The sequence below is a fragment of the Oncorhynchus mykiss genome, chromosome 25 (assembly GCF_057628025.1).
Source record: "Oncorhynchus mykiss isolate SJ-2025 chromosome 25, ASM5762802v1, whole genome shotgun sequence".
In the NCBI taxonomy this organism is placed as follows: domain Eukaryota; kingdom Metazoa; phylum Chordata; class Actinopteri; order Salmoniformes; family Salmonidae; genus Oncorhynchus; species Oncorhynchus mykiss.
The window spans coordinates 60,827,501-60,843,574 of NC_143046.1; the positions used below are offsets into that span (position 1 = coordinate 60,827,501).

Here is a 16,074-nt window from a genome sequence, read left to right on the forward strand (position 1 = left end):
TTGTTGTGCTAAATGAGGCCCCTGGGGTGCATAGTGCTAAACACTATCCTTTCCAGCGTGATTAAGATTGTCCTGACCCTTCAAAAAAACACCTACCATTTGCATTTGAATCACAATGGTACAAACAAACATAAATCAGAAAAACACGGTGGCACATTCCAGTCACGCAATTAGCAAGTGTCAGTCAGCGGAGAGGTGAAAACACACACAACTAAAAACACAATCCAACTGACAAAAAAAATGGAAGCAACCGTTTTTCTCCTATCCTCCTTTTTTTCTAAACTCATCAGGCTTAAGTGCTTGTTGCGGGCAGCCAACGGGAGCGCTGCGCTGGTTGCCGTGGCGCTGGCGCCTAGCGATACGCAGGGACATTTAGAGGACTCTGATAAACTATGCCATTTAAAAGGTTACGACAATTAAAGCAGCTCCCGCAAATTACAGTGGCCAGACCTTTACCATGGATGGGTCTCCCTTATCGCCCGGCACCCGGCTCCCTCTCCCATATGCCCTCTCTCTCCCAGGCCCGCCCTCCCTCCCTCTCTCTCCATCCACCCCCTCCGAATTGTAGCAGCGCTTTTATGATCCAGTTAATTAACGGTTCTTAGCTAATATTCAAATGCTGACCAATTAATGACATTGAACTTTGAATGGCCCTCCATCCCTCCCTTCCCCCCTCTCCCAGTCAGTTGTTGCCGTGGCATCCTCGAGTGCGGTGCGCTGGGAGACGTGTTATCCGCGGCCATGATTAAACCGCGGTGGCAGACTGGTGGACGGTGGCAAGAGCAGGAGTGGCGATGAAGACGAGCATCCAGCGAAGGTGACTGTGTTTTAATTAACCTTGTGTCATTAGGTGATAGAGGAGAGAGAGAGAGAGATGGGAACACAGCAGAGCAAAGCAGAATAAAGCCCAGCAGAGCAGAGTACAGCAGAGTACAGCAGAGCAGAGTACAGCAGAGCAGAGTACAGCACAGCAGAGTACAGCATAGCAGAGTACAGCAGAGTACAGCACAGCAGAGTACAGCATAGCAGAGCAGAGTACAGCAGAGTACAGCACAGCAGAGTACAGCAGAGTACAGCATAGCGGAGCAGAGTACAGCAGAGTACAGCAGAGTGCAGCAGAGCAGAGTACAGCATAGCAGAGCAGAGCAGAGCAGAGCACAGCAGAGTACAGCAGAGCAGAGCAGAGTACAGCAGAGTACAGCAGAGTATAGCAGAGCTGAGTACAGCAGAGCTGAGTAGCGTACATCAGAGCATAGTAGAGCAGAGAAGAGTAGAGTAGAGTACATCAGAGCTGAGCACAGTAGAGTAGAGCACAGTATAGCACAGTAGAGCAGAGTAGTGTACAGCAGAGCAGAGTAGAACAGAGTACAGCAGAGTAGAGTAGAGTACCGCAGAGCAGAGTAGAACAGAGTACAGTAGAGTAGAGTACAGCAGAGTAGAGTACAGCAGAGCAGAGTACAGCAGAGCAGAGTACAGCAGAGTAGAGTACAGCAGAGTAGAGTACAGCAGAGTAGAGTAGAGCACAGCAGAGTAGAGCAGAGTAGAGCAGAGTAGAGTACATCAGAGCAGAGTACAGCAGAGCAGAGTAGAGCAGAGCAGAGTAGAGCAGAGTAGAGCTTTGTACAGCAGAGCAGAGTACAGCAGAGTAGAGTAGAGGGGCTAAAACCCCTCAGAGAGACAACAGGAAGTCGTAGGGCGTAATACAGGAAACAGGAAACCACCCTAGAGATCAGCAGTCTCACAGAGGAACAAACCGGAAACTTTCACTAAAGAAATGAGGGGCAATGCAGTACAATTCTCCTTGGTGAAATCTTTGTGTGTCACTCCTGAGAGTGACACCGCTTAAGGTGTAACCAATCGATGACCCTGCCTGGTAACATTGTGAACAACATGACAAATCCCCACATTGGAGTAGTCCTGTCACACTCTGCCTCCTTCAGTTAGATAAGGGCCCTAGATAGGAACAGGACATGGATGTTTCAATCACTACACACTATACCAGCTAGCTACCTAGGAAAATAAAAGAATGGCAGCCCGAGAGGGAAAGGTGTCTATCTGCCGAGGAAGCAAGTACACAGTTGCACACACACACTCACACACAGTCATGCACGCAAACACACAAGTACACACACACACACACACACACACACACACACACAAAGAGAATCGCCTTCCTAGCAAAGTAGGCAGAGAGGAACGTGTATTGTGTTAACAAAACTGATGGACAAAGACGAAGAAGAGTTACTGACAGACAGCAATAAAACGGTGAGAGACGGGTGAGCAACCCTTCAGACAGAGAAACTGCTATTATGAGTGCTAACAGCAATTCATCAAAGCTGCAATGTAACTTTTTGGGTGAGCTGACCAAATTCACAAAGAAATGTGAGTTATAGATCTGTCATTCCCATTGAAAGCTAGGCTAAGAAGATCTGTTCTATGGGAGCTATTTCTAGGCTTCCCGTTCTTAAGTTTTGTTTTTGCGTCATTTCTTATGGCTTTGTACACCAACTTCAAACAGCTGAAAATATATTTAACAGCGGTTTAGATGGTACAACGATTCTCTACACTTATACATTGCTTGTTTTGTCACATAAACTGTAACTATTCTAATTTCAGCAACCAGGAAACGGCGGAGCGATTTCTGCATATTGCACCTTTAATTGCTTGAGAATATAACAAAGACCCAGGGTGTTCATTCCCCTTCATCACGACAGATGCATTTCTGAGATGTTCTGAAGTAACAGCTTTGACGGGTCAGAACCAGAAAGCCTTTCGACCATCGCCAGGGTTATGCCAGTGAAACACACCCCAATAAAGAGCACACTTCCCCTTCAGGGGGATATAAAAGAAGGATAATAGTCGTGTTTCTGTAGGAACCTTGAGTTTCACAGCCAATATGATGGTCAGAGAAGCTGCAATCACTCAATCAAGTGAAGGATGTCCTTTCACCTTCCTAATAGATGTTGAGTGGAACGGCTAACCACCCAAATCACACAGGGTGGAACTTCCCTCCTCTGGTAACTAGAGGTCATGAGAGAGGGTACACAACCACAATAACATCCTAATCTCTCTCACAGTGCTTTGTGTTTGTGTGTTTCCACTGATCGGCACAGAAAGCTGTGAAAAGGTCAAATGTTGACCTTTCTTTATGATTGGGAGCTGACATGAGACAAGGATTTCACACAGCCACAATGGCATCGGGGTGACAACGGTGGGACTCTCTCTACTGTAATTCACATACACACGCTCGCTCACAGGTCGGTTTTTATATAGTAACCTTACAGAAATGATCATCCATCTTTACCCCTTACCCTCTTAGACCACTCTACATCCTCCAATGGCCTAAAAATATTTGACACTAAATCTTTAGAACCCTACATAGGTCCGGAGGCTGTGTGCTGTAGAGGGCTGTTTGCTGGCTGGCTCAATCCAAAAAAAGTCTTGAGCTTGGCTGGCCCACCTCACCCTGCTCCAACCTGCAGTCTGGAGACACTACAGGCCTAGCCAGAAGAGAAGAAACTCAGATAAAGGATTTGATTAATGAGTCTTTGAGGAGGAAGAAGAGAGAGAGCAAGAGAGGGAGAGAGAGAGAGAGAGAGAGAGAGAGAGATAGCAAGAGAGGGAGAGAGAGAGATAGCAAGAGAGGGAGAGAGAGAAAGAGAGAGTGTTGACCTTGCGGCCAACATTGAGAAAGCCTCAACTGGACTGTGTAATCCAAAGTAGTTGAAATGCAACCAGAGTTGTAAAAGGGGCAGAAACATGCAATCCTTGACTGACTGCATTCTCTCTCTGGCCATATCCTGCAGAACTCAGTTCTCACTAAAAATCCTGGAGCGCCCCCACACTGACTCAACCACATCTGTCTGTCTGTGTTTGTCTGTGTGTGTGTGTGTGTGTGTGTGTGTGTGTGTGTGTGTGTGTGTGTGTGTGTGTGTGTGTGTGTGTGTGTGTGTGTGTGTGTGTGTGTGTGTGTGTGTGTGTGTGGCAGACCTGGGATAACTATAGTTTTAGCTGTGCTTTGTGGAAAGTAACTATTCCAAGGGAACAATTGTTACTTTGGAGGTGACTACAACTATTTGAATACAGACCTGAGAACGTGACTACTTTTCAAAACTATTTGAATACAGACCTGAGAAAGCAACTACTTAAATTAAATATTGGAATATAGATCTCAGAGGTGACTGCCGTTCTGAAACTATTGGATTGGCCGCCTTCAACTAATGGCAGGGCTGTATCTGGAACTGCATGTTGAAGATAGATTCATTATTTTTCTATCTTACAGTCGAATTTGATCTACGCAATACATTTCTATCTGAACATTTTCATAAATGTCCATTCTCCTGAATGTCCATTGCCCCAGGTGTACATAATCAAGTCAAACCAATCAACCAATGATATTGTACAGATAAGTATAAATATGTTGCTAATGTATGACTCTTTCAACATGTCACTGAAAAGGTAGAAAACTGCAATTAATTGTATGATACCTGAAAATACTTCAGAGGGAGGCATCTGAGCGTAAGTGTTATTTTTCAAACACACACTATATCAGGCGTATTCAACTCTGACCCTACGAGGTCCGGAGCCTCCTGCTTTTCTGTTCTACCTTTTCTGTTCTACCTGATAATTAACTGCACCCACCTGGTGCCCCAGGTCTAAATCAGTCCCTGATTAGAGGGGAACAATGAAAAAAAAGCAGTGGCACTGGCTTCGAGCTCCAGAGTTGAGGGCACTATACCATCTTTAAAGGGATGGTTTACTCATAATGCTAAATGACATGATTTTCAACCTAGCGTGGCTGTAGTTGATTCAAGACAGTTTTGGGATATTTACTATCCTTTTGACACTTAATAGCCATATTTTGTTACTGCTAGAATTCTCAGTAACACTTCCCTTTAAACTGTTCTTGTGCCTGTGTAATAAAACAAATGACTTTGGGAGCAACATTTTACTAGCGTGTTGTTGCATAAACCTGACCAAAGGTAATTGCATTTGAATTGCATAGCAAAGAACAGAGTTTTTGTAACTACTGTACACAAGAGGAATACTGACTGTTCCTTACTCCACTTATGTAATAACTACATTAGTATGCAATTATAAAGCCATTTCCAATGTCCTGTGTAACGACAATATTGCTATTGTCATAATCAAAGTTATGGGGAACAGGGAACTGGATCTCAAGTGTTACTGCATGACCTTATGTCACTCATTATGAAAATACATTTGTTAGTCATTTTGAAGCTGCAAACGTGGTTTTACTCTAATGTTACTCTAATGTTGAGGTGACTGCATGTCCCTCGTATGTAATTCTAGGCTATAGGCTCTATCGAGAATTCATACCTAAAGAGCCCTCCAAACCAGGGTTATGATCATGTATTTAGACTCGTTTAACTAACTGTTGTAGTTTTTGGTTCTTCATCAAATCTTTGGCCGCTATCCAATAAATATTTGTTTGTTTTCAAATAACTTGCATTGAGTGTGCAAAACATTAGGGACGCCTGGTCTTTCCATGACACAGACTGACCAGGTGAATCCAGGTGAAGCTGTGATCCCCTATTGATGTCACCTGTTAAATCCAGTTCCAATCAAGTGTAGATGAAGGGGAGAAGACAGGCTAAAGAAGCATTTGTAAGCCTTGAGACAATTGTGACGTGGAGTGTGTATGTGTGCCATTCAGAGGGTGAATGGGCAAGACAAAATATTTAAGTGCCTTTGAGCGGGGTATAGTAGTAGTAGGTGCACCGTTTTGAGTCAAGAACTGCAACGCTGCTGGGTTTTTCTCATGTGTATCAAGTATGGTCCACCACCCAAAGGACATCCAGCCAACTTGACAACTGTGGGAAGCATTGGCGTCATTATGGGCCAGCATCCATGTGAAACGCCAGGGCCTGGACCTTGCAGAGTCCATGCCCCGACGAATGGAGGTTGTTCTGAGGGAAAGGGGGAGGGGGGTGCACCTCAATATTAGGAAGGTGTTCTTAATGTTTTGTACACTCAGTGTATATTCAAATAGCTTCAAATATGATTTGTTTTTCTGGACCTGTATTCGACTATCAAAGAAAATAGTTGCCTTTTACTTTAAACTCTAAACTATATTTGACAACCTTGAGTATTTGAAAAGTTGGTATTTTCGAGGTCTGGTGTGTAGTGTGTTTGAATGGAAGTAAAGTAGAGGAAGCAGGGAATGCCAGAAATAGCCCATATGAATAATCTGGACGACAAATCAAACCTCCGGGCCAGAGCCAGACTCTCTGCCCACACACACCGCAAGAGGTCTGTGTGGGAGCAAAGTATTCTGGGATAACAGAACAGGATGAAGTGTCCCTTAGACACGGATCTTCAGTCTGTTTTACATTTACCCCCTCTCTGACTGTAAGTGAGGTCTTACCTGCTGGGGTGGGGCGCGGGGAGGCAGGTAGGGGGGCTGTGTGGGGGCGGTGGGGTTCTGCTGGGGGGGGCTGAAGTAGGATCCCGGAGGTGTTCCCTGCTGCTGCTGGCTGTATCCTCCCATACCCTGCTGGCCGTACTGGGGGGGAACCTGCTTGAACAACCAATCACACAATAGTTAGAGCTGCTAGCACCTCCCCTCTGCTGGAACAACCAATCAGGCATTAATTGACCCTCCTTCCCCAGAGAGAGCATTCCGAGGAGCCTGGACCCACCTCTATGCTTCAACCAGGTCCTCCATCTATTCCTGGTTGACTTATGGCCACATCATGTTAGCAGCTCTGTTTCAACTGTGACAAACCATTCTAGCCATGCTCCCCTGCCAACTCCAGTCACAGAGCAACTGGGGTCTTCACATGTCCCATCTCGTGCCAACCCCCTCTCCCTCCCTCCATCCGCTCTCCCCCTGCCAGAACACACATAGGGAGGGGGACAGACTGTATAAGTTGTTCTGTTTTGTGAGCCCAGACCAGGCCATAACTGTAATAGAGGAAACATGGCTGAGAGAGAGCAGTTAAGACTCACACTACCTATGGGCTAGGTATTCCCAGAGACGCATTGTGGTTTTCATTACACTAACACAAGGCTACTAAGTGTGTGTGTGTGTGTCTTTGTTTTGTCTGTGTGTGTATTCACAGAAACGTGTCCATAAATGTGTATTAGTTTCCCCAACGTGTGCCAACACCACTGGGCTAATCCGTGTATTGTCCCAGTGTTGATCCCTCCGTGTTGGGCTTTATGGCGACATAATGAAAGGCTCTCTCCCTCCTCTCTGAGGATTTCCTCGATGTCGTGGTGATGGGAGCCAGGAAAATAACTGCTGTTGTCTTTGGAATGCACGAGTAGCTTCCCCAACCCGACCGCCCCGCGTGCCATCAAACACAACCCCTTCACTACAATCTTTCGTTTCATCCCTCCATCCCTCTTTCCCAATGTTGAACTCTGCTTACGTAACACGTTCTAATGAGCAGCTGCCCCAGCAAACGCACACATGCATCACGCGGTTTACTCTGCCCCAGAAATCCAAACGTTTACTGCTGCCAGTCAGTCTGACGACACTTTTCTTGCCATGTTTTCCTTGAATTCTTTTCAGCCCCGGCCACGAGCTTGTTAACCGTCGTTAAATGTGGCATGAGTGGCCATTTCAGCGCATGTATTCATTCCTGAGTTCCACTGTACAAACTGATGTAAGGCAGGGGTCTTCAAACTAATATTGACCAGAGGCCCCCGCCCAGGAAAACCAGGGACCCCCACCATCACAAATACTTTTTTTAAATGTTTTATCAGGTGAATTATTATGGCAAGGAGAAGTCATCAACATTTTTTAATTAATAGATTTGGGAGATGGTAGAGGGAGCGTCAACTCTAATATAACTTTCTATGTAATAGGCTAACTCGAACGCATTAACCCTAACCCATTTTCGCTAGTCAAGAAAGCTTACTAGTAGATAGTCACACTTACAGTGACTGGTATTCCTGGGTGCTTTTTTTTAAAGCCTATGTCAGATACTCCAGTGACTGTAATTGTCTCCAATGAGTGTACTTTGCTCAATATTAGGAGTTGAGAAATAATTTTGACATCATTAGAAGGAAGATATTCCTGTGTGACAACAATTGAGGAGTCCCATAGGGCGGCACACAATTGGCCCAGCGTCGTCCGGTTTAGGGGAGGGTTTGGCGGGGGGGCTTTACTTGGCTCATCGCGCTCTAGTGACTCCTTGTGGCAGGCCGGGTGCCTGCAGGCTGACTTCGTTCGTCAGTTGAACGGTGTTTCCTCCGACACATTGGTGCAGCTGGCTTCAGGGTTAAACAAGCAGGTGTTAAGAAGCGCGGCTTGGCGGGACATGTTTCGGAGGACTTATGACTCGACCTTCGCCTCTCCCGAGCTCTTTGGGGAGTTGCAGCGATGAGACAAGATCTCAATTGGATATCAAGAAATTGGGGGTAAAATAAATAAAGATATTCTCCTATTTTCTTCTGTAGGTACTGTATGTAATTCAAAATGTGTTTTGTTTATTCTGTTACTAGCAATATTAATAAAAACATTTGAATAATTTATTTGCGGACCCTCTGTAATAGCTTGGGGGCCACGGACCCCCTGTAATAGCTTGGGGGCCACGGACCCCCTGTGATAGCTTGGGGGCCACGGACCCCCTGTAATAGCTTGGGGGCCACGGACCCCAGTTTGAATATCCCAGATGTAAGGAGTTCTCAGAGACACACGCACGCTCCAAACATTTTCATTTGAAACATCCCTCCCTGACACAAGCAGGCTCCACAAATAACTGATTTATTTTTAGGATGCTGATATTACTGTGATCTCACTAGTAACAGTCGCTATGAGTCTGTATCAGATCAAAGTGGGAGCGTTCAGAGTTGATCCTTTAAATGAGCGTGGGAGTGACGGTCCACCCAAACCCTCTTCATAAAGTTGATAAACCAGTGGTAAAACGGACTGAAACCCGAGCAGGCCAAAGACCAGGTCAGTACGCACCTGATACTGTCCAAAGTGCACAGTCTAATATATTGGAAACCTAACGGACACGTTCGTTTGTAGATGTGATATGTTTTTATGACTGCCGCAAGATGAATTGCCTCTGAGGACGTTAACGTTTTCTGAATCTGAATTCTGATGTTTTGAGTATATATTTGACATGGCTTTTGTGCGTATGTGTCCGTGCGTGTTCTACGTGTGTGTGTCTGATCTCACTGCGTCTACTGAGCTTAATGAGACATCCCACGTTCAGTCTGTATAAAAACACACACACATATACATACACCACGCATATTATATAGACTCTCACACACATTAACAAACAAACGCACACTATTTAGTCTAAAAGCAATCCACACACACACACACCATTAAAGCCAATGAGAACCAGGCTCAACACTATGTTGACGATCCTTCCCTGTCTAGTCATTGTCAGGTGCTAACAGACAGGACAGGTTTGGTATCGAGGCTTATCCTCCATGGTGATTCAGCCCTGACGACAACCGTGGGCTGCCTGCTCCCTTCCTTTCTATAGGACAGACAGATCAGATGAGACAGAATTAAACCTCAACAAGCAGCAACCTGTCTGACTGCATTAGTTGCATTTATAGGTAGGTCTACTCTGTGAGCTGAAATGTTGCTATGCTAAACCTCTTTTCAGGAGGCCTTGTTGTAGCGATAATAGGCCTATGTATGGTGGGGCAAGTACTACACTACACAGTAGTATGAAGAACACTGTCATAATAATGTCATGTGTAGTTATGCCATGGTATTGATTGGCTCAGCCAGGAGGAGGAGAAGACAACATACAGAAACTCATGTTTGCATTCAGGTGTGTTTCCTGAGAGCTTAACAGTGTGCTACACTGGACAAAAATATAAGTGCAACATGTAAAGTGTTGGTTTCATGAGATGAAATAAAAGACCCAGAAATGTTCCATACGCACATAAAGCTTATTTCTCTTCAATTTGGTGCACAAATTGTTTTACATCCCTGTTAGTGAGCATTTCTCCTTTGCCAAGATTATCCATCCACCTGAGCGGTGTTAAGAAGTGGATCAAGAAGTGGATTAGAGAAGTGGATTAAACATTCTTTACACAGGTGCACCTTGTGCTGGGGACAATAAAAACCCACTTTAAAATGTGCCGTTTTGTCCCACAACACAATGCTACAAATGTCTCAAGTTGAGGGAGCACAATTGCATTTTTATCTATTTGAAGACACATAAATGCCGTGATGAGATCCTCAGGTCTATTGTGAAGGCCATTTTTTTTAAAAAGGTATTTGTGACCAACAGATGCATATCTGTATTCCCAGTCAGGTGAAATCCATAGATGAGGGCCTAACGAATTCATTTCAATTGACTGATTTCCTTCTATGAACTGTAACTCAGTAAAATCTTTGAAATTGTTGCGTTTTATATTTTTGTTGTGTACAGTATGAATGAGAATATGTCTGTTATAGACTAGACAAGCACCACACAGTATCTGTTCCAATATTTGCTGAGTCCTGCAGACTCTCTCAGTCAATAACGCACAGCCGTATGCAATAAAGGTGAAAAATACAGATCCTAAAACTTAACAGGACATGAAAGACGGGTGTTCATAGAAACAGACAGCCTTTATGTTTTGTGACGCAAATAATTCACCATAAAATGTAATACTGATATCATAAAATCCAAGGCTCGGGCTTCAAACAGGAAAAACGCAGACCAATAAAAAAAAGGGCAATGCCACAGAAAAATCCAAACAAACCATCAAAAACATATGAAAACAAAAGTCATGAGAGAACGAAGCCAGAAAATAGACAGCCATCACCACGACAACCCATTTAGAACCCTATGGGGGGGGGGGGATAGAAAAACCTGCTTGTAATTCAATTGGGCCAATGAGCATATACAGAATTTTCTTAATTCTATCGTTGTGGCGATACGGCTGGATGGCAACTGGGCTGTTGCCAGAGCACAGGTTGCCCATTTGAGTGACATATGGATCCAACCAACCAGAGCGGTGTTGGAGCCGTAAGCACCCAGAACAGACATGAAGGGAATACAGAGGACTGTATTAGCATTAGCACGCTAACGCCCTCGCTACGGATCACAACACTGCAAGCACATCAGAGACAGAGAGAGAGGGAGGGTGGGAAAGAGACAGGGAGATGCGAGAAGGCTAAGAAAGAGGGTGGGGAGAGGCAGAGAGAGAGGGAGACCAGAGATTAAGAGAACTGGACATCACCAGCAACACCATAAGCTACAGTACAGCTAGGCTAATAATACACCATGTCAATGCAGAATGGGTACATTGAGCAAGCTAGCAGGGTTGCTGCTATCAAAGGTTATCAGTTTGACCTCAGATGAAAGACCATTGACTTTCTCAATGCCAGGTGTGCGTACTGAGTCAACCTCATAGACAGAGCTGTTAACAAAGGTTATCAGGCTGCTTCTAGATGAAAGCCCCATCAGCCAGCAACGCCACGTCAGGTGAGGAGCTGATACGATTAGGTGTCTCTCTGAGTAAGCACTATAGGCTGGTGATGTGGAGCCGCGGTAGATAAGTGCACGATTTCCTTTTCATTTCCCCCTGCATGAGTGTGTATGCGTGCCGGAGTGGCAGTGAGCCCCAAAATGAGATGCGGCCGGCCCGCTGAGGCGATCAACAATCTGGGCTCATGATTAAACATAGAGGGAGATTACATGGCCTACCGTGGCTGCCAAGGTGACTAACCTCCAACTGCCTCCATTGATCTCCACTCTCCCTCCTCTCTCTCTCTCGCTCTCTCTCTCTCTCTCCCCTCTTCTTCTCTCTCCGTCTCTCCGCTTTTCTCGACCCCACTTCTCTGTCTCTCTTGATTTTTCTGTCTCTCCATCTTGTTCTTCTCTTCTCTCCCTTTCTACTCTGTCTCTACTATCACCAGTGCAATTACTAATGCATTAACAGTTTTTTTCTGACCACATTTACTGACCAAGAAAAACCCTGAGTCCTAATTGTAGTCTATAACATGAGCCCAGAGTTTTCCCTATACCTATAACTGATGCATTCATGTTACACAGGGGGTTTTCCTTAATGAAAACTTCTCTAATGTAAAACATGTCAAGTGTGGTATTCCTCAAGGCAGCTTTCTTGACCCTTTACTGTTCTTTATTTTTACTAATGATCTACCACTAGCTTTGAACAAAGCTTGTGCGTCTATGTACACTGATGATTCAACATTATACACATCAGCAATAACTCAGGCATATGTATATGTGCTGATGTGTGGGTGACTGTCAGCAATGTGTGTAAATGTCAGTAGGGCCTTTTTTTATGGTTCTATTGTTCTCATTTAACATTTGTGTAGTTCAGTCCTTGAGCTGTTCTTGTCAATTGATGTTCTGTTTTATGCCATGTTTCATGTTTTGTGTGGACCCCAGGAAGAGTAGCTGCTGCTTCAGAAACAGCCCATGCAGATCCTAATAAAATACTGCTGGTTATTCCATTCTATTTCATTGAACAGTCTAAATCAACAGCGCTGCAGCCTAAAAGGGACTCATATTTACCTGATGACACTATCGACACTAAATCTGCAGCTTGAATGCAGCCTGAGACTGAAACTGGCTGAATGAGTGGGAGCTAATAGTATTTCATTGATTGAGGGAATTTGACAGCGTGTGGTTGTATTGTATTGTTCTCCTTTAGCCTTGGCTCCTGTTTCCCTCCGTTCAGAGGCTGCTCTGTGTGTGTGTGTGTGTGTGTGTGTGAGAGAGAGAGAGAGAGACACTGTGCTGTGCCTCTGCTCTTTTCTAGCACGCTTCAATCGATGGATAAAAACCTGGGCAGGCAGTTAGCTGTATCGTTGGTCTTTATTGCTAACTGGCTGTAGTACGGTGCGGCTGTGTTGTTACAGGGGCTGTAATGGAGATGTCTGAGGAGAGAGGAGAGGTTAATACCGCTCTGTAATGTGTAAGCAGCACCGTGCACCGCCAAGCTCTGGGCTGGTGCCACCGATTCAAATGTTTTCCCCACTAAACTGCTGACCCCATTCTGAGGCCAAGAAAAATAGGGAGAGAAAAAAAACACTCAAACGAAAGAAAGGAGATGTGAGCAGAAAATGTTTGAATAAGCCCTGGTCTTTAGGGAGGAGGAATTTCGCCTGTGATCCAGCTAGGAAAGGAAGGAGGGAAGGATTTCCCAGTCTCTTTAAAACCTGGGGGGAGACTTTAAACCTCCTTACCTCTCCTCTGACCCTCTACCCCCACAATATCCTGGAAATACTGGAAATCTTTGGGAGTCAACCAATTTCAGAGAGAGCTATCTTAAATTCCATTTACATGTGACCCAAAGCATCAATCAATTTTAAAAGAGTAACAATACCCCTGATGCTAGAATGTTATCTTGGGCCATTTTAATTCAATTTTCTTCCGTTGAAAGTTCTCTTTTATCACCATACAGAGTGTGTATGCTATAACTATACAAGCTATAACTTGTGTCAATTACTTTTGAACGCTGTGAATGCAAACCACACATTGCTAGTCAAACACGGCACCATATCATTAGTGGTTGACATTAGGACAGCAGATTATACTGCACATTGCCATAGAACACACTGCTAGATTAGTGACTGTAAACGCTACCTTAGTCATATAAAGCCGTTGTAAATGATTTTCACATTGACATTGTGACCCGTGGAGTTCCATCAGGCGCTACTGGAGTGTGACCAGCGCAGAATGGATGGCTGTTCGGGTCACTGTGTGTCAAAAGATACACGTCAAATAACACTATCTGATGCGTCAAATAACCTTTTCATTTGAGGCGTAAAATAGCTAAATATATTATATAATTTGAAAGCACAAGCCAAGCACCACCACTACCGTCAGTAGCACTGTCGAAGCTGTCAACAAAGGTCTGCAAGCAAACGCACACAACAGCCTCTAATCATGTATTTGCCAAAACCGCGTTGGCAAAATGCCATAATTTGTTCGACCGAATGGGAAAACGGCTCTGTGAGCATTTGAAATAAGATCAGGATCAAACAAGCAGGATAGAAAATGTTAGCTAGGTAGTCCAAGATTTTCCCCAACATACCATCTCCGAGGCAGGGGAGAAAGGATGGCGATACTGCTGCTTCTGCCTGCCAGCCAGCCACAACCCAAGCAGTTGCACCTGATTTATCCTTGCTATTTTCCAATTAAAATCAGACTTCAGTTCATGAAAATAAAGAGCTAGCTAACTAGCTAGATAGCGAACTAAACAACCTAGCAATATTGCCCCAAGAGAGTTTCATATTCTGACTACTGGCTTGACCAGAACATCCCCAACCATCAACCAAATATGAATATTGTTTTCTACATTTGATGGATTAAGATGAAGAGTTGAAGTCAGAAGTTTACATACACTTAGGTTGGAGTCATTCAAACTCATTTTTCAACCACTCCACAAATGTATTGTCAACAAACTATAGTTTTGGCAAATCGGTTAGGACATCTACTTCGTACATGACTGTAACGGCTGTTGGTGGAAGAAGGTGAGGACCAAGGTGCAGCGTGGTACATGTCCATGATTTGTATTATAACCGAACACTAAAACAAAAATTATCAAAGCGGCACAAACTAAACAGTTCTATCTGGTGTAGACACACAAAACAGAAAACAACTACCCACAAAACCCATGTGGGAAAAAGCTACCTAAGTATGGTCCTCAATCAGAGACAACGATAGACAGCTGCCTCTGATTGAGAACCACACCGCCAAACAACAAAGAAATACAAAACATAGAAACTGAACATAGAATGCCCACCCTAGTCACACCCTGGCCTAACCAAAATAGAGAATAAAAGCCTCTCTATGGCCAGGGCGTGACAATGACAACAATTGTTTACAGACAGATTATTTCACTTACTATTAACTAAATCACAATTCCAGTGGGTTAGAAGTTTACATAAACTAAGTTGACTGTGCCTTTAAACAGCTTGGAAAATTCCAGGAAATTATGTCATGGCTTCAGAAGCTTCTGATAGGCTAATTGACATCATTTGAGTCAATTGGAGTTGTAACTGTGCATGTATTTTAAGGCCTACCTTCATGGGAAAATCAAAAGAAATCATCCAAGACCTCAGAAAAAAAAATTGTAGACCTCCACAAGTCTGGTTCATCCTTGGGGGCAATTTCCAAATGCCTGAATGTACTACGTTCATCTGTACAAACAATAGTACGCAAGTATACACACCATGGGACCACACAGTCGTCATACCACTCAGGAAGGAGACGTGTTCTGTCTCCTAGAGATGAATGCTGGAGGAAACAGGTACAAAAGTTTATATATCCACATTAAAACGAGTCCTATATCGACATAACCTGAAAGGCCGCTCAGCGAGGAAGAAGACACTGCTCCAAAACCGCCATAAAAAAGACTTCAGTTTGGGAACAAAGATTGTACTTTTTGGAGGAATGTCCTCTGGTCTGATGAAACAAAAACAGAACTGTTTGGCCATAATGACCATTGTTATGTTTGGAGGAAAAAGGGGGAGGCTTGCAAGCCAAAGAACACTATCCCAACCGTGACGCATGTGCGTGGCAGCATCATATTGTGGGGGTGCTTTGCTGCAGGAGGGGCTGGTGCACTTCACAAAATAGATAGCATCATGAGGGAGGAAAATGATGTGGAGATATTGAAGCAATATCTCAAGACATCAGTTAAGAAGTTAAAGCTTGGTCGCAAATGGGTCTTCCAAATGGACAATGACCCCAAGCATACTTCCAAAGTTGTGGTAAAATGGACAACCAAGTCAAGGTATTGGAGTGGCCATCACAAAGACCTGACCTCAATCCTGTAGAAAATTTGTGGGGAGAACTGAAAAAGCGTGTGCGAGCAAGGAGGCCTACAAACCTGACTCAGTTACACCAGATCTGTCAGGAGGAATGGGCCAAAATTCACCCAACTTATTGTGGGAAGCTAGTGGAAGGCTACCAGAAATGTTTGACCCAAGTTTAAAAAATGTAAAGGCAATGCTACCAAATACTAATTGAGTGTATGTAAACTTCTGACCCGCTGGGAATGTGATGATAGAAATAAAAGCTTAAATAAATCATTCTCTCTACTATTATTCTGACATTTCACATTCTTAAAATAAAGCAGTGATCCTAACTGACCTAAAACAGG

General features: G+C 44.2%; 1 protein-coding gene across 4 annotated transcripts in view; it reads right to left on the reverse strand.

Moving 5' to 3' along the window:
• Positions 1–16,074, reverse strand: part of LOC110505402 (AT-rich interactive domain-containing protein 1B) — a 229,487-nt gene that overhangs the window by 174,801 nt on the left and 38,612 nt on the right. For 2 of the 4 annotated variants that reach the window (XM_036962211.2, XM_021584599.3), the window contains exon 3: positions 6,389–6,538. In XM_036962211.2, coding sequence (XP_036818106.2) covers positions 6,389–6,538 — 150 coding nt within the window. Of the gene's footprint in view, positions 1–6,388; positions 6,542–16,074 lie in introns of all 4 variants that reach the window. The other 2 variants (XM_090220667.1, XM_090220666.1) reach the window with 1 other exon arrangement.